This window comes from Corvus kubaryi, unplaced genomic scaffold (genome assembly GCF_017639235.1).
Source record: "Corvus kubaryi isolate FWS band 111438036 unplaced genomic scaffold, C.kubaryi_AGA036_p1.0 37193, whole genome shotgun sequence".
Lineage (NCBI taxonomy): Eukaryota > Metazoa > Chordata > Aves > Passeriformes > Corvidae > Corvus > Corvus kubaryi.
This window is the reverse complement of record NW_024581055.1, coordinates 503,245-525,375: the sequence shown is the minus strand read 5'-3', so window position 1 is coordinate 525,375 and position 22,131 is coordinate 503,245. Positions and strand designations below refer to the sequence as shown.

The window sequence follows — 22,131 nt, the reverse complement described above, 5'->3', positions numbered from 1 at the left end:
GTAATTGCCTTTTCCTGGCACTTCTTGGAGCTGGTTTTATTCATTAAAGGTGGCCTTGAATATTCCTGGGGTTTGTGGGATGTGGGTAAAAAGAAGCAGCTGCGAGGTTTGGGGTGATGTGTTGAGGGTTTCTCATTTGGTTTCTCCTCTTCTTCCGTGTTTCCCACAGGGAACAGTCACTGAAGAGAAATCCAAGGCTACCCACCATGTGTATCCCAGTCCTACCTCAATGGATGATGGTAACGTTCTGTTACAGTTTTTGAGGGGGAGTAGTCCTGTAATTAATTCCATGAGAAGTTCTGGAAGTGTTCCCCAGACTCAGCTGTTCCCAGCCCGTTCTGAGGAACACTTGCTGGATTATGGATAATGTCCATGGGGAGCTTTAGGTTGGATATGGGGAATATTCCTCCTGCCCAGGGCCGTGGTGGAGTCCCCATCCCTGGAGGGATTTCAAAGCCCCAGGGATGTGGCACCTGGGGACATGGGGCAGTGCTGGGGAATGGCTGCACTCTGTCATCTTGGAGGGCTTTTCCAGCCTCAGTGATTCCCTGATTCTGAGTTCCTGGCTGTCCAGGAATTCTGTTGGGAATGCTGGTGCAATCCTTGTGTGTGGGAGCAGTGGCAAGGAGAGCAAGGAGAGCTCCTCAGTGAGGCTTGGCTGTGTTAGAGTTCATTCTGCCTGGATGAAGGGCGAGGTCCAAGAAAAGCAATTTCACAGCTGCCACCTGCAGCTAACAGCAAAAAATACTTCTTCATTTCTGCATCTTAAATGCATTTAATTACCTGGTGGATCGTTGTCCTCAAGTTGCACAGACATAAATCCCTTTCCCACATTCCCTGGCCTGTGCTGGCCACTAGATGGAAGTGCTCCCTGCAGTTTGCAGGGATCAGGGGTGGTTTGTGCTCTGTCCCTCTGGCAGTGCCATGCCCAGGCTCAGCTCTGTGTCTGTGTCTGGCCAGTCAGGCTCTCAGCAGGGTGGGACAGAGCTCACAGCTCTGAGCCCCAAGTTACACTGTGGGGAACAGCCCTAAGTTCCAGCAGGGATGAGAGATACAGGCTCACATCCTCTGGATTCCTCCTGTAACGCTTCTCTGGGCTCTGTTCTTGGGATTTGGGTTGCAGGGTTTGGTACTTGAGAGCTGCCCCAGCCCCGGGGCCAACAGCACCAGGACCTGGAGCTGCTGGGGAGAGTCCAGAGGAGGCCCCGGAGCTGCTCCAGGGCTGGAGCCCCTCTGCTCTGGAGCCAGCCTGGGACAGCTGGGAATGTTCCCCTGGAGAAGGGAAGGACACAGGGAGAGCTCCGAGCCCCTTGCAGGGCCTAAAGGGGCTCCAGGAGAGCTGCAGAGGGACTGGGGACAAGGCCTGGAGGGACAGGACCCAGGGAATGGCTTCCCAGTGCCAGAGGGCAGGGCTGGATGGGAGACTGGGAATTGGGAATTGTTCCCTGGGAGGGTGGGCAGGCCCTGGCACAGAGTGCCCAGAGCAGCTGTGGCTGCCCCTGGATCCCTGGCAGTGCCCAAGGCCAGGCTGGATTTGGTTTGGAGCAGCCTGGGACAGCAGGAAGTGTCCCTGCCCATGGCAGGGGTGGATTGGGATGAGCTTTAAGGCCCCTTCCCAGCTCAGGCCCTGAGCAGACCTTTAGCAGAGGGGTTTGCAGTAACTTCACTCTGATTCACTGTGGAAAAGTGAATTACTGTGCTTTTCCTTCCACATCTGAGCTGGATCTTGTTCCCTTTGCAGATGAGTGGTTGAGACCTGTGATGAAAAAGGACAAGCAGGTGCTGGTACATTGGGGCTTTTTTCCAGACAGGTAAGGATGGTGGGGGGAAAAGCAAACCCTGAGTTTTAACTGTTTGTTGGTGGAAAAGTCTTGATCCCAACATGCAAAGCTTGAAAAGAATTAACCATTGATTTAAAACAGAAATATCCAGATCCATTTGTGGCACTGGCAGGTGGCTGAGGCTGGAAAAGGAGTTTTTCTGCAGAGCCACAGGGAACTGGTTGGAAATTGAACCAGATTTTAAAGCTGGGATGAGCCTTTCCTTAAACTTTAAAGGGAGAACTTCCAACCAATGGCTGAACTTTGACAAAGAGATTTCACTCCAAGGGTTGTCTTCAGTCAGGTGCAAGGGACTGTTAAAGTTCCCCTTTGAGAGACCTGCCCTGTGCTGCTGGAACATGTTAAAATTCTGTGTGTGTGCTGTTAGGAACTTAAATGTATTTGCAATAACTGGTTTCTGAGCCCAGGCTATGGAAATCAATCAAAAAGTTGATAACCCAGTATTGACTTCTATTTAATTAGCTTTTTCAGGCCTCTAAAATCTACGGTTCACACACAGAATTCCCAGGAACTGTATCTCATATGAGGATTTCAGTGGAAGAGAGCAAACAGTAATCACACTGAAGTTTTTTTATTCATACAGATGAAGAACTTTTAAATATTTTTATATTTCTATCAGTAGTCAAGTTTGTATTGGTATTTATAAATCCAGGCACACACAAAACCAGTATAAATCCAGGAATGCTTGTGCACATCTTTCCTTGCACCTGACCTTTCCCTGTTCCTCAGTACCTGGTGTTGATTACCAAGTATTTTGACTCAGTGCAGTTTCTTAATAAAGAGGCTTTTGAGGAAATAATGTGGAAGAGTGAATGTAAATAATGAGTGGTTTCCAGGACAGGATGCAGCTTCCTCCCTTCCAGGAATCCAGCAGCTCTTGCTTTGAAGGCATGAGAACAGAAAAAAGTGAATTAATTGAGTGGCAGGGTTTGGTTGGGTGACTCAGAGCTGTCTTTAACCCCTGAACCTCTCCAGATTTGCACTTGAAGCTGGAGCTGGTTCACAGGGAGGGATTTTAAATTCTGGTGTGCATCAGATGCCCTGGAGCCCTCCCTCTGCGCTGTGCCCAGCTCCTGTGGCACAGAGCAGGACTATTCCCTGTGGGAAGCCCTGCAGTCCCAGCAGTGGGATCTGCACGTGCCAGAGCTGCTGGGAAACCATTCCTGGGTGATCCTGGTGGCTGAGCTGCTCTCTCCTGACTCTCTAGCTACGACACCTGGGTCCATGCCAACGAAATAGATGCCGAAATCGAGGATCCCCCGATTCCCGAGAAGCCGTGGAAGGTAAGCCTGGCTCAGTCCTGGCCAGAATTCCCGTGCTGGGGCACTGCCTTGGTTACTCCTGCCCTCACTGTGTTACCCTGACAGTGTTCTGTGAGTGCTGCCGAGCAGCTCAGGCTGGAGGGACCTTGGTGTCTGTTCAAACACCACTTACTCCAGGTAGTAACCTGTAACTCGCTGGAAAGCAGGACTTTGGAGTATAAAGCTTACTAGGAACAGTAAGAGAGCACTGTAGGAAGCATTAATAAATCCATAATAAATTGTATCAATGACTCTACAGCACCAGAGGTTTTTTCAGCTGTATAAACCAAACTATCTGAAGGTGGATGTTGTAATCCAGACAGTTGGTCGTGTCTCTCCAGGGAATGGCCAACTCTTAGTCATTTTTTTGGTGTTTGTGGCACATCTGCCCAGGGGATCTGAATACTTGGGAGGTTTTGATGGTGATGTTCAGCATCCAGAGAACATTGTTAACCCAGAGCTGTTGTCCCAGCTCTGAGAACTGATCTCACACTTCAGGAGGCTTGGAAATGGTTGAGGAGCAGAGGTTGGATTCTGAGTCCTGTTCATCCTTTGTGGTCTTGCCTTGTGACACTGCCATGAGCGTGTGTGAAACCGGTGGGAGAGATTTGGGCATGCAGACCTGATAAAGCTCCGGGAATTTCCTTAATCCCGGGAGGTCTCTCGTGGAGCTATTTCTTCCCAAAGCATCAGCCTCTCAATGCCTCCTGTTCTGCAGGTTCATGCCAAGTGGATCTTGGACACAGATGTGTTCAATGAGTGGATGAATGAGGAGGATTATGAGGTGGATGAGAACAGGAAATCTGTGAGTTTTCGCCAGAGGATCTCCATGAAGAATGAAGAGGTGAGTGGTTCTCTGCTGAGGGGGACCTGGAGGGACAGGAATGTCCTTTATCTCTGCATGGATAGAGCTGGAGAAGGGAGGGCTCCAGGGAGAGCTCCGAGCCCCTTGCAGGGCCTAAAGGGGCTCCAGGAGAGCTGCAGAGGGACTGGGGACAAGGCCTGGAGGGACAGGACACAGGGAATGGCTTCCCAGTGCCAGAGGGCAGGGCTGGATGGGAGATTGGGAATTGCTGGCTGGGAGGGTGGGGAGGGGCTGGCACAGGGTGCCCAGAGCAGCTGTGGCATCCTGTTGTGGGATGGATTAAGGAAGGACAGAGCCTCCAGCACTGCAGTCGGAGTATTTGGGAATAACTCAAACCTCTGCTCCCTCCCAGCCCGTGCGGAGCCCGGAGAGGAGGGACAGGAAAGCAGCAGCCAGCACTAGGAAGAGGAAACATTCTCCTTCTCCACCCCCCACTCCTGTGGAGTCCAGGAAAAAGACAGGGAAGAAAGGGTGAGTGTCTGGAAATTGCCAGAGGCCTGGAATTTGAGGTGAAAAAAAATGAGGAAAAAAAAGAAATTCAAGAAATGCTTTTGGGGAGAGCTCTGTGACCTGGGCTTCCATAATTATTTCTGGATAGGCTTGAGGGATTATTCCTGAGCAGTTAGTGTAATTCCTTATCGTGGAGGTTTGTTCTTATTCTACCAATCTGCTACTCAAATAGGAACTTAATTATGGGGTTTTGTGGGGGGGGATGGGGGGCAGCACTTCAGAGCTAAAAATTCAGGTCTTGTTTATGGATCTGTTGGGCTCTAATAAGACAAAACTGGAAGTTTATCAAGAATGAGTTGATAATCTGAATTACTCCTTCCCAATGTAAAGCCTGAGCTGGGGTCTGTGAGGAGATGTGGGGCTGGTTCTGCCTTTGCTCCCAGAGTGGTTTCAGGAGGGTTTGACCTGAACAATGTCCAGAGCAGATCTGGCAGAGCCCCTGTGTCTGCTCTGTTCCAGACAAGCTGCTCTGTATGGGAAGAGGAGGGGGCAGAAGGAAGAGGATGAACAGGAGGATCTCACCAAGGACATGGAGGATCCCACCCCAGTACCCAACATAGAGGAAGTGGTACTTCCCAAAAATGGTAAAACATGAGACCTCTTTGGGTTCTTTGAATGTTAAAAATTAAACTGCATTAAAATTGTGGATATATCTTGTCAAATCTTTTCAACACTTTGTGGCCACGGAGCAGGGATCTCTGCAGTCAGGGATGTAACAGCTGAGAAGGGCAGCACATTCACCTCCTTTTGGCCTTTTAAAATACAAAAACACGTTTACAAAATACACTTTCTAAAGTAGATTTACAGCAATCTACTTAAGTGTTTCATTTCACCTGTTCATCTTGGGGGAGATGGAGTTTTCTGGAGCAAAATATTTCCCTGCCAAGTCCCCAGAAGAAGGATGTTAAATGAGTGGAAAATGTGCTACATGGCAAGTGCTTTTAGTCCTTTTCAGGGAAGTGCTGGTGCGAGCAATAATAATTCTGGGAAAAAGAATTCCTTCTGCATCCTTGACAGCAGATTATTTTGGGAGTGTCTCCGTTTGGGTTTCCCTTGGCTTGGATTTGCACATAAGCCTTGTTGTGTGTTGGACAGGTGGGGAAGTGCAGGGGTATCCCCGGATAGATCCTGCTTTGTGTGGAGCTGGGAATGCAGGGAAATGGGACAAACGGGCCCTTGTGCTCCTGTGTGAACTCTTGAACTGCAGACAGGGCCAGCAGAGCGCAGGGAAATCAGGCCAGACTGGATAATTCCCTGTCTGCTGCTCTCTCATCACTCCCTGTTCCTTTGCAGTGAACCCAAAGAAGGACAGTGAGAACACGCCCGTGAAAGGAGGAACTGTGGCAGACCTGGGTAAAGCCCCCTGCAGCCCTGCCCCACACCTCACCCTCAAGTCCTGCTTGCAGTCAATATTTTTAAATATATTTTAAATATTTCTAAGGCTCTCCGTTTTAAAAGCAATCTCTGGTTCTGCTGTCTTGTTGAATTAATTCACTTTTCATATGTGTTTGAGTTCCAGTGTACCAGCTCTTCTTCTTTTCTTTGCAAGGCTGTTCCCTCATAGGCTATTGTTATTTTTATTTTTTAACATGACATACATAAAAGAGTTTTTATTTTTTTACTGGGAATCAAGGTAAATCACAGGTGCCCTGAGCTTTGTTGAGCCTTGACACGAGATACAAACTCGTATCCCATATCTTATTACACAAGGCTCATCTAGGAACTGGGAAAGGAAGTAATTAATTATGGATTCTGAAGTGTTGAGATATTCTAATTATCCTTCCTCTGTGTTCTTACCTCTTCCCTGGTGTGGGATAGGTAGAGCTGTAATTGCTGTAGTGATGTGGGATCCACTTTGCTTCTTTCCAGTTACACAGTGGTGTTGCTGGAAAGGCTCGTGAGCATTTAAATGAGTTTTGTTGGTGTAATTCTCGATGTTTTTACCTTTCAGATGAGCAGGATGAGGAGACAGTGGCAACTGGAGGAAAGGTAACAGCACCTGGTTCTTCCTAAATTTGGTAACAGCTGAGATTGTAGAATCCCAGATGGTTTGGGTTGGAAGAGACCTCAGGGATCATCCCATTCCACCCCCTGCCATGGCAGGGACACCTTCCCCTATCCCAGGCTGCTCCCAGCCCCAGTGTCCAGCCTGGCCTTGGGCACTGCCAGGGATCCAGGGGCAGCCACAGCTGCTCTGGCAATTCCAGCCCAGCCCCTCACCAGGAAGAATTCCTTCCCAATATCCCATCCAACCCTGCCCTCTTTCTCTTCAAAGCCATTCCCTGTGTCCTCTCAACATCTTAATCTCACCTTCAGTAGCTTCACCTGTACTAATTTTCGAGTGATCTGTAAGATTAAATCAGTTACGGACAGGATTGAGGGTTTGTTATTATAAACCTCTCCAGATTCTGTGGGATTACTTGGTGTTTCTAAACCTAGTATATTAAAAAGGAGAATGAGGAGACAGATGCCAAGTGTTTTCCAAGAAGCATTTTTCACATGAGAGGTTTTTCAGAGGTTTTGCTTTTTTTTTTTTAGGTTTTAGGACTAAATCTAAACCCTGCTTAGACTGAATCTAAACCCTGCTTCCTGCTCATTTCAATAGAGCTGCAGGGGTAGTTTCTGTACTGAGTTGCATTTGTGGCATGCCAGGCACTGTTTTTTGCAGTTGTCAGATCACTGAATGTGCTCAGAGTGTACCTTGTTGTCTTGGGGGAGCTCAGTCCCAGACAAAGATCCATTATTGATGCCACTGGCTCCTTAGGGTCTGCCTGTGGGGGCTTGGTTATTTTAACGTTGCTCAAACAACCCCTGAGGGGTTTTGTGCAGTTCTTGTCATGTCCTGACCCTGTTTTGATGCCTCCTCTGTGCCCTCCTCATGATCCTTTGGGGTCAGGAGTTGACTTCTGCTGGAACTTGAGGTGCAGAACAACAGCTGTTCACAGGAGGCTTCTGTGGAGCAGCAGAGAGAGACCAAAGCTCTTCCTCCTCCCAGGGGTGTCACAGAATGTGTGTGGGGTGGGGAAGCCCCTGTCCTGCACTCACCCTGCAGTGTCAGGGTGCTCAGGGGTCCCCTCTGAGTGCTGTGTCCCCTCTGTGCCTCAGGAGGATGAGGACCCCAACAAGGGTGACCAGAGCCGCTCCATCGACCCGGGGGAGGACAACGTCACCGAGCAGACCAACCACATCATCATCCCCAGCTACGCCTCCTGGTTCGACTACAACTGGTGAGAGGGAGCTGGGGGACACTTCTGTTGGTTTTGTCTGCTCATAAATCAGCCTGAGAGCTGAAGGAGTGGCTGTTGCTCAGCTCTGGTTCCCGTGTTTTATGTTTAAATCGTTCTGGCCGTTCTCAGGGACTGGGAGTGAGGAAAGGAATTTCAAACAGCAGAGATCTTCACTCTGCCTGCTCAGCAGTTTTTGCTTACACTGATTTCCCTCTGATTCCCACCTTAATTCCTTTCTCTCTTTTACTTCTCTGGTCTTTATGTGATCATTCTGTGCTTGTCTCTACTTCTAAAAGCCTTTTTATTTTGCTTCAGAGCTTGACTTTGAGAGAAGTCACTGATTATAGAGGGAGGATATTTGTTCCAGCTTGGAATCCTCCTTGGAGGCTGTTCAGGATGTGACATCTGAACTGTTTTTGTTGCAGTATCCACGTGATTGAACGTCGTGCGCTTCCGGAATTCTTCAATGGGAAAAACAAGTCCAAGACTCCAGAAATGTGAGTAAAACGTGAATATGGGCAGTGACAGCGTGGCAGGATGAAGGAGCTTCCCATCCCATAAATCCTGTGGACACAGCTGGGGGTGTGTGAGGCTGGTGCTTCCTGTAGGGCCCTGAAGGAGGGACAGAGCCACTGATGATGTTTGTACATTGTTGTGGTAGAGATAGAAGTTCAAATATCAAAGTGATGTTTACCAGTGGTTATCCAGGTAAAATAAAACCGCTTTCTCCCGAGTAATACTGGAACAACTTCTTGAAATGTGTGTGGTACATGATGTGATCAACCTCCAGAGTCACCTAAAAATGTCATGAAAGGGTAGAAGTGGAATAATCCTCCTTGCTCCTCCCTCTCTCCTCATGCCATGCTGTATTTCTGGATTTCTGTGTGTTGTAGATCCTCTCAGACTCCTGCCTGTTCTGGGTTTGTTTATTCTGAGTGATCTTGAAAGGTGGTGGATAAAGGAAGATGGTCAAAGGCTTTTGAACAATATGCTTGTTTCTATTAAAATGATCCTAAAATCTGAGATTTCAAACTGGAAAATCCTGGATTTGGACACCAGTGTGTGTGCTGGTCAATGTGGGCAGTGGGACTGGGCTGGTTGGGGTCACTTTGTCCTGGTGTCAAATCTTGGCCTGGTTGCAAAGCAGCTTTTGTGGATTTTAAAAGGTGGTTTTTCAATCAAGTCCCAAAGGAAGCGTTTGAGGTGTCTCCTCATTGTCCTAATGTCAGCTGGGCCCTGCATTTCTCATACACAGCATTTCATGGAATCCCAGAATGGTTTGGGCTGCAAGGGAACTTGAAAAACACCCAGTGCCAGCCCTGCCATGGCAGGGACACCTCCCACTGTCCCAGGCTGCTCCAAGCCCCAATGTCCAGCCTGGCCTGGGACACTGCCAGGGATCCAGGGGCAGCCACAGCTGCTCTGGGCACCCTGTGCCAGGGCCTGCCCACCCTCCCAGCCAGGAATTCCTTCCCAATCTCCCATCCAGCCCTGCCCTCTGGCACTGGGAAGCCATTTCCTGGGTCCTGTCCCTCCAGGCCTTGTCCCCAGTCCCTCTGCAGCTCTCCTGGAGCCCCTTTAGGCCCTGCCAGGGGCTCGGAGCTCTCCCTGGAGCCTTCCCTTCTCCAGATGAGCACCCCCAGCTGTCCCAGCCTGGAGAGGAGAATTCCCCCAGATTGTGCTTGTGCTGGAATCTCCCACCTCAGGTGTGGCTGTTGGTCTGTGATGCTTTGGATCTGATAAAGGAATAGAAGTTAGGGACTGCCCTTTCTCCTGGGCCCTTGGGCTGTTTGTCCCCTGCCCCAGGAGGTCCCTGGGGTGCAGCCAGGCTGTCACTGAGCCTGTGACAGGGCAGAAGCAGGTCAGGCTGAAACAGCAGGTTCTGGCTCGAGAAAAGGGGAGTTTTGGGCTCTGAACAAGATGAGGCACTGGCGTGGGGCCTTGGGAAGTTGGGATTGCTCCTCCTTGGAGTCTTTCAGGCCTTCCTGGACAAAGCCCTGAGAAACCTGGTGAAAATTCATGGCTTGAGGAGGAGCTTGGCTCAGACACCCCCTGAGGCCCCTGGCACCCCAAGGATTTCCAGTCCGTGGTCTGTCCTCATGGCTTCTGTGCAGGTGTGAGTGCAGAGTAACCACAGCTGGATCCCAGAGTCCTGCATGGCCTGGGTGGAAGGGACTGCAAAGCTCCTCTTGTTCCGCTCCTGCCCTTCCAGAAGGGGTTTGTTCCAAGCTCCATCCAGCACTAACTCTGTCCCATCACTTCTGCTGCTCAGCAAGTTGTACTTTGGGGGTTTCTCAGAGTGTGAGGCAGCAGACAGCTGGAATGTGGAAGGAATGTTTATCTCCTGCATCTCTCACCCCTGTGATTGTCACTGCAGTCCCAGGGCCCTTTTCCTGTTGGCATCACAACATCAGCTCTCCTGATGCTGCTCCCTGGGCTGCTGCTGGTTACTGCCTGCGAGAGGAGCAGGCTGGGGGCTGCTCCCAGTCCTCGTGTCAGCCTGGAGATCTATTTTTGGTGCCATTTCGGGATTGTAGGAGTAGCACGTGGTCCTGGCTTTGTGTTTTCTTTTGAAATAAAAGAGGAACATCCCTCTGAATGGAGATGAGTCGCCTCCAGCTGAATGTTCAGGCCAAAACACCGTGTTTGGGGAGCTCATACAGGTTCCTCCTTGTGACAGCAGTGCCTGGGGGTGGGCCCTGGCTGAAAAGGGATTGAACTAAATCCTGCTTGACTTCTCACTGGCGACAGGGTTTAGCTGATGGGTCGTGTCGTGGCTCAGAACAGTCTCCCTTCAGGATAAACCTGGGGATGTTTCTGTCTTGGGCTTCTCTCTCCACCTCGTGATGTGACCTTTGCTAATAAATATTAATTTCTGCAGCCAAGACCTGTTCCTGGGCAGGTTCTTCCCCTCCTCCCCTGGAGCATTCAGAAGCATTCCTCAGTGTTCCTCTGTGGAAGAAGCTCCTTTTGTTTCTGGCCTCCCAAACATCCCACATGGAGCCAAACACCTACTCCAGCAATTTCCTTCCAGCCAGTTGCACATATGATTTGGTCAGGAGGAAGATGTGGGATTTTGGCAGGGACATGTGCTTGCAGCATCTGCCTGCTTAGGCCTTGCCTGGATGATTTATATTTTTGGTTCCCAGCTGCTTCACACATTGCATGTGAAACATTCCCCCCAGGAATTTTCCAAAGGCAGAAATCTGCTTAAAAACCACTGTTTTACACACAGCTTTGCATGGGATACTGACTTCATAGAATCCTGGGATGGTTTGGGTTGGAAAGGACCTTAAATCCCATCTCATTCCACTCTGCCATGGGCTGGGACGCCTTCCATAGTCTGGGTTGCTGCAAGCCCCATCCAGCTTGGATGGTGCCAGCCTGTCTTTGGCAGATTGGGTTTGTTCCCTCCAAAGAGCAGGGCTATCAATAATTTTATGGCAGTTTACTTTCTTTGGGATAATTGGTATTAGGAAGCATCAGTATATTCCAGATACGGGAATGTCTCAGGGATTGTTTCTGCTCCAGCTGTTCCCAGCTGTGCTGGCTCTGGGCTCTTGTGCTCTGCTTCTCAAAGATCTTTTCTTCTCCATGTTGCTGTTCTCAGCCTTTCCTGCCTCATCCCTTTATCCATTAAAAACTCTGCATGCAGCCACAGCAGTGTTCCATCCACTTCTGCTTTCCTGTGCAGCTTTTTTCCTTCCAGCCTCACACAGGGATGCACAAGGATTATTTCTCCTGTCCCATGTGAAGACCAGACCCCGTTATTTTTTTTCCTGCAGCTTCTGTTCTGTTGTGGGAATATTTGGTCAGTGATCAAGTTACAACAGATAATTGTGTGATTTACAATTTAGACATATTTCCATGTGCTGCTAATCCAAACACGGGGAAAATCCCGAGTGAAACAGTGTGGCAGAGTGTGAATTCCACTTACCTGTTGCTTTTGGTGCTGGTTCTGAAATTTCACCAATGAAAGAGATGTGTTGGTGTTTCCTGGTCAGTAAGGGGTGTTTGGGGGAGTGGACATTAAAATGAGTGCCCTGACCTGTGTGAGAGGTGAGGGGACACGAGCTGGTGGCCGCTGTGTTGCAGATACCTGGCCTACAGGAACTTCATGATCGACACGTATCGGCTGAACCCGCAGGAGTACCTGACCAGCACTGCCTGCAGGAGGAACCTCACCGGGGACGTCTGCGCCGTCATGAGGTGACACCGGGGGCTCGGGGGCTTGGAGCTCTTGGACATTTCCAGGCATCAGCAAGATCACAGAATAACTGAGGGTGGAAAACCCCTCTGAGATTGATCCCCACCAGAGCACTGAGTGCCACCTCCAGGCGCTCCTTGGACACCTCCAGGGTGCCTCCCTGGGCAGCCCCTGCCAAGGCCTGGCCACCCTTTCCATGGGGCAATTCCTGCTGGTGTCCACCCTGAGCCTCCCCTGGCCCAGCCTGAGGCCGTTCCCTCTCCTCCTGTCCCTGTTCCCTGCCAGCAGAGCCCGACCCCCCGGCTGCCCCCTCCTGTCAGGGACTTGTGCAGAGCCACAAGGTCCCCCCTGAGCCTCCTTTGCTCCAGGCTCAGCCCCTTTCCCAGCTCCCTCAGCCGCTCCTGGGGCTCCAGCCCCTTCCCAGCTCCGTTCCCTGCCCTGGACATGCTCCAGCCCCTCAGGGTCTTTTTTTGGGGCCCAGAACTGAACACAGAGTCAGGCTTTGGTTCATACATGACACTCAAGTGCCCTCAGGTGTGCACAGAGCTCCTGCTCTGGGATTCATTTTGCTGCTTGGGATTAATGAAGGCCTAGAGAAGCTCCCGGGTCTGTGTTTGATCCAGAAACATCAGCTTTGTCCTTTGTCACCCCTGCACGAAGCACAGGCAGAACTTTGGTGGTAAAGGTTGGATTTGTCCTGTTTTCCACAGGGTCCACGCCTTCCTGGAGCAGTGGGGGCTCATCAACTACCAGGTGGATCCTGAGAGCCGCCCCATGGCCATGGGGCCTCCCCCCACCCCCCACTTCAACGTGCTGGCCGACACCCCCTCGGGGCTGATGCCCCTGCACATCCGCACCCCGCAGGTGAGCCCAGGGCCGGGGGTGCCTGGCCTCTGTCCAGCAGAGGAGCCTGTGCCCAGCTGGGTGAAATGTCCCCTTCCTGACCAGCTGGGCTGAGCATTTGGGGCAGTTCTGTGCAGAACCACTCACACACATTGCTCAGAGATTTGGTTTAATGTCTTGGGCTTGTGTTCAGCTTCTCTGGCCAGTCTGTGCTCTTTTGAGAACATTAACTTTGAATTCCTGCCCCTCTCCCCTTTCCCCTGTAACGTTTGTTCCCAGGTTCCAGCTGCCCAGCAGATGCTGAGCTTTCCTGAGAAAAACAAGGAGAAGCCAACTGACCTGCAGAACTTCGGCCTTCGCACAGACATCTACTCCAAAAAGACTTTGGCCAAGGCAAGTGTCCTGGGATTCTCCCTACAGCTGCCAGGGAGCTCTGTCATTCCTCAGGTGTCCCCCACTTTGTGTCACGGAGGTGACTTGTGTTGCTCCCCCATTCCTGATTTGGATGTCTTCCACCCCTGTGCAGGACACTGCGCTGGGAGGTTGTGCTGGAATTCTGATTTCATAGGGATAAAGACATGGACAACTTCCCAGACAAGTGCACGCTGCCAGCCTTCAGATCCCAAACTCCTTGTGTTCCTGCATGCCCTGCTGGAAAGGTTCCGAATGAGCAAACCACCCAATGGCTCAGGACACAGAGAGCTTCCAGCAGGATCACTGACTCTCCTGTGTGCCAGTCTGAGCAGGGTTTCTGGGCTGACAAACAGGGACCCCAATTCCCACGGGTTTGGGTGTCCTGGGGCTGTTGCAGGGGACCTTGGGGCACTGTCACTGCAGGCTGTGACACAGGATCATTAGACTGGGAGACATGGCTGCAGTGATGAGTTGATTCCACAAGTTCTGCCTTTCCCTGCTCCCTCTGTGTCCCTGGAGGTGCTGTGGGAATGCCAGGTTACCTCAGCACAGCCTCCAGTGGGAATCCCCAGAGCTGGGTGGTGCCTCTCGTGGGTGGCATCAGGCTGATTCCGTGTCATTGGTTCGTTGTCCTCAGAGGTCACTGTTTAAACCTAAGAAATAACTGTTTAAACACTGTTCACCACTTCAGACCTTCATTAAAAACCGTACAAGCCCAAAGCAGTTCTAGAGGTGAGTATTTTTTATAAAGCTGGTTCCATCTCACCTGTGATGGATTGACTTTTTCACTTGTTAGGGGAGGTGTAAATATTCTCCAAATTGATAAATCTGTAGTTGGTTCTGGGCTCTGGCTCTGTTCACAGGAGCTGTGAACTGGAGCAGGTTTGTTGGCAGATTTCCCTGGTTGGTTTCTGTGTGCTGGGGGTTTTGGCTGTGGAGAGCAGCAGTTGGGTGACTCACATTGATTAATGTTCTCTGTGGGTTAATGAGCTGTTTGAAACGCAGCTGGAGATAACATTTATTATCCTAAATAGCCTCTTCCTTTTGGTCTAGCACGGAGCCATCCAGTGGTGCTGATGTTCCTTAGGAGCAGGTCAGGGTGTCACAGGAGGGCAAGTTTCACCATGAATTTGGGGTTTTTAGCCAATCTGAGCAGTTTACCACAAGGTGTAGATTGGGGAGCAGCAGCCCTTGGAGCAGGTGATTGCTGGGTGTGCAGATGATCCTGCTGGAACTACTCTGCCTTCTCACACAGCTCATCCCCCTGTGAAGAGTTGTTATTTCTCTGCTGAGTTACTGATGAACTTGGAGATAGATTAACTTATTTTGGACCATGCACAGCCCACTCTGCCTTCAGCACTCAGAGGGGGTTTACTATTGAGGGAAATCCTCTTTGCTGTGTGTGCAGGCACGGATGACTGGGAGGAAAATGTGCCAGATTCCTTTCCTTTAGCTTGGGAAGGCACGATGGGAAGTTGGGATGTGTAACCCCCAGCTGTGCCTTCACTGAGGGGTAAATCACATGAACCCCTGCACGGGGTCACAGGGGCTGCTGGAGGGGGGAGGTTTGAGTGGATCAAATAACAGATTCTTCCCCTTTCCTCCTCAGTGTTTTCTTCTACAAGGTTTTGTGCAAGTCCTGTGTTTCACCTTTATTTTCCCCTCCTGTCTTTTGTAGAGTAAAGGTGCAAGTGCTGGCAGAGAATGGACAGAGCAGGAGACACTGCTGCTGTTAGAGGTGAGTTCATGAGGCCAAGCCAAAGGGTAGGAAACCAAACCAGCAGGGGTAGTTCAGGCTTTAAAAATCTTCATGTGCATTTTTTGGAGCTAGTTGACTATTGCCATCATGGCTACAAGAATGTTGCTACCAAAAAGAGATGGCAGGAGCATCTCTGTGAGAGAGGGGCTGCCTGTGTTTAAGGTTTAGTTCTAACTTGGACCTGCAAGCCAGAAATGAAGCATTTAAGAATTTTGTATGAGTCAAGAACAGGTTTTGCAGTGCAGAGAGGTGTTTTCATTCAGCTGGACTCACTGACAGTAGGAAATAATGTAAGTAGTTCAAATAGTGGTAAGTAATTCAGGTAAAGGTTTACCTGGCACTCAGATAAACACTTGGAAATTCTGGTGATCACTCCAGACCCCAGCCATGCCACAGCTTAGGGAAACAGCTCATTTTGGAAGTTGAACTGGTAGAGAAACAGCTGAGGCATCTGAGAAGGGGAGTTCTTTGGTAGCTCCTTCATCCTGTCCATCTCCTCCTCGTTTTCCCTGTAGCTGCACTTGGGATGTTCTTTGAGCTTTTTCTGGAAGTCTACCAAAAAAAAAAATCCCTGAGATGACTCCATGAGGTCCCTTCCAATGAGCTCCAGGAGCTGCTGCTGGCTGGTGGCCCCAGGTGGCTTCATGTGAAGCTCTGGAGCCACACGGGGATGGTTGGATCTCCTGGAATTGCAGTGGGGATGGAAACCCTCCCGAGGAGCTGCAGAGGCCTGTTCTGGGCTCTCACATCAGGGCAGTTGTTTCTCTCTGCTTCAGCAGAAGAAGAATCTCAGTGGCCTGAAATAATTTAAAGTGCTGCCACTTCCTGTAAAGAAAATCTCTTCTCCCCAGCTTTGCTTTCACGGGAACATTTTCCTGATGGAGAGGCTGCATGGCTGATTTCTTTCCTTTAATGTAATTTTTAGTTCTAGGAATTCCAGTTTGGGGCTGTGTTTTTGTTGGGTGTTACTTGCAGAGCTCAAAGCAAACTGCAATTGCCTGGTTGTTTCAGCTTTTTTGTCTTCCCATGTGTCAATAAACCCATTGAAAAGTTAATTTCCTAGGGAAAAGCCTGGAGGATGGGCCTGTGTCAGTGCCAAATCAGCAGCTGTGATTCAGCCTTTACACATATGGAGTGTGGTCATCGAACAGCCAAAATCTCTCTTTTATTTCTATTTATTTTAGGTTGATATTCACTGTTTAGCCAATACTTTTCTATTGGCACATGGAAAAATTTTGCTTTTAGGGTGTAAACAGCTCAGATGTTTTCCATGGTGTTCTTGTAGGGAGAAACAAGGCTAATGCCTTGATACCCTGACTTCTTTCCTTTATTATTTATTTAAATGTATTATTTAAATATTTAATATTAATAGTACTATATTTAAAATTCATTGGTTGGTGTGTTTTTAGCTTATGGTCATACACTGCACATTGTAGCCTCATGAAATAATCCAGTGACATACTCTGTGTATAAAATAAACCAAAACCCCCCTAAATCTTGAGATTGCAATCCTATTTAATGAGTTTAAATTAATAATGGTTTTGTTCCTCCTTTTTCATGGATTTGCTCTATGAATAAATCAGTAAAGAGTATATCAGTTCAAGCATAAGTAATTCAGCTGTAACAAGCCAGCTCAGTCCAATTAAATCCTCAGGGTAGCTTTGGGCAGATAGATATGCAGTGAAGTTCCAAATAATAAATCGTATCTGAAATAATTATTGGCCTTCTGCCTGTTGACTGAATAATTTGGGGGAGGAAATAGAGTTTTGCTCCCCAAACCAACCCTCCCTGCACAGCCCCCTCCGTGTCTCCACGGCTCAGGCAGAGTTAAGTGCATTTTCAGCTATTTTTAGGAGGGACATTTCTTGTGAGCGAGGGTTTGTCTGGCAGGAAAACAACAGACGGGGAAGGAGAAGGAGCAGAAAGCAGCAATTTGGGGGTTGAGAAGCAGAGCTGATCTCGTGTGCTGGTGGGGTTAAGAATGGAGACAGGGATGGAGAGGCCAGAGATGCAGTTAGGGAAAGGGAAGTAAAGGCTGAGCAGAGAATCAGTATCTCCCTCGAGTGTGACCTACTGAGCTGAGCAGTCTCTCATTTGCTCAAAGCCCCCTTGGAAGATCCCAGGGGCAGCAGGAGGGCTCAGCAGGGCTGGGGAATGTTGATTCCCATGGTGGGGACCAGGCTGTCGAGGTTCATTCCCAAGCCAAGTGGCTCCTCCCATGGAGCTCTCACAACCCTTCGTGGTGTTGCTCTCAGCAGCTCCTGGGTGTTCTCCCCACCCAGCTGAGCTCCTCGGGGCCGTTCCCAGTCGGGCACTGCCCAGCTGATCCCACTGCTGCTGCTGGCAGGGAAGGAGCAGGGAGCCAGAGGCTTTCTGGAGATACATGGGGGGTTTCCCCCTCCCCACCCAAGTTAAGGAGCCAGACCTGGCTGTGAGAGAGAAACTTGAGCCAGGTTTCAGCTGAAACCCTCTGGGGTCAGGGGGCTGGGGAGCGCTTCTCCAGTTTGAGGCGTGCTGGATCTCCGATGCTTTGCCATTGAATTATCTGTCCTTGTAGCCAGTTTGCTTCCACATCTTTGCAAGCAGGAGCATTTTCATGACCTCAGCTGACCTCCTGCAGCCATGATGGGCCTGAGGGCCCCGTTCAGGTCGATACTTTGTCCTTGAGGAATTCTCAGAGGTTCTGTTTTAACTGAACAAATACTGAAACACTTTTCCTCCTGAAGAAACCAGTGTGTTTGGAAGGGACCTGAGAGCTCATCCCACCCCACCCCACCTTCCACTATCCCAAGTTGCTCCAAGCCCCATCCAGCATGGCCTTGGTGTTCCATAGAAGTTGTTACATATTCTGGGCCCTTCCCAGATGGGGGAACTCTGAGCACCAGGCTGGTGGCTCACTTTGGATCTTCCCCTTGTCCCTGGGAAGTGCTGAAAGCCCCAGCACAGGAGCATCGTCTCCCTCTGTGCTCTGCTCTCCCACCTTGGGCGTGTCCTCCCCGGGACCTCTGGCAGATCCAGCCCAGCTCTGAGTTCTCCCTCCTTGCTCTGGGAGTTAAGTCAGTCTGGAAGGTTGAGACTGACCCTGAAGGTTGAGATTTCTGGGAGTTCTCAGCCTTGTGGGAGAGATTTACTTGAGAAAACCCATTGTCACATTGAGCATCTTCTGCCAGAGTCTCAAATGGTTTTTTTGCCTTTTCTGGGTGAATGCACCATGAATCCTCTCAAAAATGTCACAGTTAATGGTTCAGGATATGTCAGTATTTATTTGATACTGTCCAGATGCTTCACTAAAACGATTTTCAGGGAGAAAAATGGCTTGTTACGGAGTAATAATTTATTAGGCTGTGACTTGGAGGGTTTTACAGGATTAATGTGTTGGTTTTTCAGGAACTAGTACAGGGCCTTCAGGAGCTCATTGCTGTAAAATTGTTTTAAGACTTTTCTTGAGGAAGTTTAAAAATGACTGAAACTCAGAATTGCATCTTTGATATAATCTGGAAGTTCTTACTTTATCAGGTGCCATATCTACCCAGTAATGATGTGTTAGCCTGGATATTAACAGGAATCACACTGGTGCAGAGCTCCTGGAGAGCTGCTCTCTCCTGGCCTCAGGATGTGGGATAGATTTCCCTTTTCCCCTGGTGTATTGGTTTGATGCTTTTCCACTTCCATAACATCTGTTGGATCTATAGACTGGATTTTGCCATCACAGCTGGTCCATATGTGAGAAATAAATCCTGTTCCTGCCCCAAAGAGCTTCCTGTGTTCAGGGAGGGAACGCAAGAGCGCTCAGGGGGGAGTGATGGGAATTAAAGAGTTGTGAGACTTGGTAGGAACAGCAGGTTCAGTTCTCTGTGGAAGCCAGGTGGGGAACACCTACTGTGTGAATATTAGTAAATCCCAAGTCTTCTGACAGTCCTTTCTGATACAGTAACAGCATCCACTCATGTGATGGTCCCTGTGGCATCCATGTCACTGATACCCCAGGGAAATGCTCGTATTTCTTCTGCAGATAATTTTGATACCAGAAAAAAAAGATCTGTAATAGTTGTCTGGTCCCCATTTATTGTTCCATCACCACAATAGCCAGTATGGAAAGTCTTTGTGCCCAAAGCAGCGCTGTTTTCCCCAGCAGTCCGTGTGTATCCGCTGGTTTTGCCTTTTGCAGGCCCTGGAGATGTACAAGGACGACTGGAACAAGGTGTCGGAGCACGTGGGCAGCCGCACGCAGGACGAGTGCATCCTGCACTTCCTGCGGCTGCCCATCGAGGATCCCTACCTGGAGAACTCGGACGCCTCGCTGGGCCCCCTGGCCTACCAGCCCGTGCCCTTCAGCCAGTCGGGCAACCCCGTCATGAGCACCGTGGCCTTCCTGGCCTCCGTGGTGGATCCGCGCGTGGCCTCGGCCGCCGCCAAGGCCGCCCTCGGTACGGGACAGCCCCGGCCCTCACCCTGTGTCTGCCTGCCCCTCCTGCCAAAGGGGTTCCGAGCCCTTAGTGATGAGTAAGACACGGAAATCGGGGTACTGTTTATGTAGGAAAAGCTCTGCTGTTCCCAGGTTTGTGTTCTGCTTTCCGGAAATCCCCAGGTTGCAGCCACGTTGCCCCGGTCAGGCACAGCTGGAATATCATGTGCAGTTCTGCCTGGGCTCCTCAGTACAAGGACAAGGAGCTGCTGGAGAGGATCCAGCAGGGGCCAGAGAGATGTTCAGGGCTTTGGAGCATCTCTGATGAGCAGAGACTGCAGGAGCTGGGCCTGGTCAGTCTGCACAAGGGAAGCTCAGAGGGGATCCCATCAATCCACACAAATCTCCCCCAGGGCTGCCAGAGGATGGTCCCAGACTCTGCTCAGTGACAGGACAAGGAGCAGTGGCCACAAACCAAAACACAACAAGTTCCAGCTCAGCAGGAGGAAGAGCCTCTTTCCATGGAGGAGGGGCAGAGCCCTGGAACAGCTGCCCAGGGGGGCCTGGAGTCTCCCTCTCCAGAGGGATCCCAAACCCCCTGGACACGTTCCTGTGTCACCTGCTCCAGGTGCCCCTGCCCAGGCAGGGGCTGGACTGCATGGGCTCCAGACCCTCCCAACGCAGGCACTCTGAAGTTGGAGTGGCTCCAAGAGGCCACTGAGTGCCTGGGAATGGTTGGTGTTCCCTTCTGCCCTCAGTGCTCCTGATGTGTTTGCACCTGGTGGATGGTGTTCCTCTGACCACTGTCACCAGTGCAGCTCCGGGTAAATTCAGTGTGAATCTTCCAGTTTTACCTGTGGGAAATTATCTGCCAGAGATCCTAGAATTCCCAGATTGGATTGAGTTGGAAGGGACCTTAAAGGGACCTCCTGTTCCACCTCCTGTTATGGGTAGGTGCGTCTTGCACTGGAGGGTTCAAGTCTCTAGTGAACACTGGATGTGTCCACTTGATAAAATAGTTCCTTTCACATTTTTCCTTGTTCTTCCACATAAAACACAAATTTATATAATTGGAAGGAGACTCTTTACTGCCACATCTGAAAGACAAAATCAGCTACCTCATGTGACAGGAAGGAACTCAGATATTTGAGAATTCCCTTTGTCCCAGGGTTTACCTGCACACCGATCAGAGAAAACGTGACCTAATTTGCTGCAAAAGCCCCAGAATGCCACAGTTTCTGTGTCCTGTCCCACAGAGGAGTTTTCCCGGGTCAGAGAGGAGGTGCCCCTGGAGCTGGTGGAAGCCCACGTGAAGAAAGTGCAGGAAGCAGCACGAGCCTCTGGGAAGGTGGATCCCACCTACGGCCTGGAGAGCAGCTGCATCGCCGGCACCGGCCCCGACGAGCCTGAGAAGATGGGTGAGTGCTCCCTCCCCGGGGAGTGCTGCAGGTGGGGTTCCTTGGGGCGTTCTCTTCTGAGTCCTGATGAGCCCTAAGTCCACCTCCAGCAGGAGATGGAAGTTGTGGGTGTGGAGAAGGGGATGGGTCGTTCTGCTCACTGCAGGATTGACTTGGACACTGAACTAAGGAATTCAGGAGTGGCTTGAGTTTCAGGGGTTTGTTTTCCTGCTCTCACTGTGTGGAAATGCTGTTGCTTGGGATGCACAGAGTGGACTGACCAAAAATACCAGAGCAGGATATTCCATCAGCTGGGGTTTTGGAGCAGTTGGAGGATGCTGCCTTTGCAGGGTTAAGACAAAGCAAGCTGAGGGGTTTGGGCAGTGGGTTTTAAGGTCAGTCTGGCACTCTGAGTCTGTTGCTCACTGCGAAGGCAGCAGGAGAGGAATTTCTGATGAAGTGCTGGACTGGCACATGATAATCCAGTCCTGCTCTAGTTGTGCTGGAATTCTGCTGGGCATTACCTGTGCGTGTTAACAAGCTCTGGTTTCATTTCTGTCATGTTCAGCAAATATTCTGCTGTTAAGTCTCTTCTCTGAAACCCTGGCTGGTGCCAATTGGTTCCTCATGACTCTGGAGTGTCAAAGCAGCTCCCTGGGAAGTGAAGCCCTGTGTGGCCCCTCTCTGTGGGACCCTCATGGCTCTCCCCAGCAGGAGGAGCAGACACTTTACTCTGTACCCACGGCTCCCTCAGACTTTGCTTTCCTCGTTTGGGTGCAGATCTACCATCTTGTCACTGTTGTTTTCCTCTCAGCACTGTTGGCTCCTTCTTTGTTCAGCTTATCACAAATGATTTTAGTGAATTTAGTGACTGGACGTGTAAAGGCACGTCTGGCTTTGGGTGAAGCTAAGCAGGATGTGATGGAGCTCGACCGGGAGGCTGCATTTGGGATGTGCTCCTGCATTTCATAGCTGACCTGCTGTCACCCCATCCAGGGACACGAGCAAGGTGCCAGATTGTGGGATGGGATCACAAGGGACTGTGTTTGGTGCTCCTCAGTTATCAACTGCTACCCATGGAAGACTGCTATTTATAGCATTAATGTCCACTGCACAACTACCCAGTAAATGAGATTTCAAAATGCCATTTAAATCACCAAGATAGTTTTTAAATAGAAAAGAAGCAAACAAACCACTCAGCCCTTCTGTCACATCTCTCAGTTCTGCACTCAGTGGGACAGACTTGCCATGAGCAGCTTGGTGCTTTGGGATGATGTGCACTTTGTGCTGGAAAGGGAAGAGAAACATCTGGAATATCTGCTGCTCCCTGTTCCTCAGAGCTGACAGCAGGCATCGAAGCTC

The 22,131-nt window shown here is 50.2% G+C and overlaps 1 protein-coding gene across 1 annotated transcript in view; it reads left to right on the top strand.

Annotated features, from left to right (window-relative positions):
- Positions 1-22,131, top strand: part of SMARCC1 (SWI/SNF related, matrix associated, actin dependent regulator of chromatin subfamily c member 1) — a 65,573-nt gene that overhangs the window by 15,276 nt on the left and 28,166 nt on the right. The window contains exons 6-21 of the mRNA XM_042022290.1: positions 170-239; positions 1,742-1,811; positions 3,049-3,124; positions 3,861-3,986; positions 4,360-4,478; positions 4,977-5,101; positions 5,811-5,870; positions 6,469-6,506; positions 7,623-7,744; positions 8,170-8,241; positions 11,840-11,953; positions 12,662-12,815; positions 13,074-13,187; positions 14,887-14,946; positions 19,136-19,394; positions 20,629-20,790. Of these exons, the coding sequence (XP_041878224.1) occupies positions 170-239; positions 1,742-1,811; positions 3,049-3,124; positions 3,861-3,986; positions 4,360-4,478; positions 4,977-5,101; positions 5,811-5,870; positions 6,469-6,506; positions 7,623-7,744; positions 8,170-8,241; positions 11,840-11,953; positions 12,662-12,815; positions 13,074-13,187; positions 14,887-14,946; positions 19,136-19,394; positions 20,629-20,790 (1,741 nt within the window). The remainder of the gene's footprint in view (positions 1-169; positions 240-1,741; positions 1,812-3,048; positions 3,125-3,860; positions 3,987-4,359; positions 4,479-4,976; positions 5,102-5,810; positions 5,871-6,468; positions 6,507-7,622; positions 7,745-8,169; positions 8,242-11,839; positions 11,954-12,661; positions 12,816-13,073; positions 13,188-14,886; positions 14,947-19,135; positions 19,395-20,628; positions 20,791-22,131) is intronic.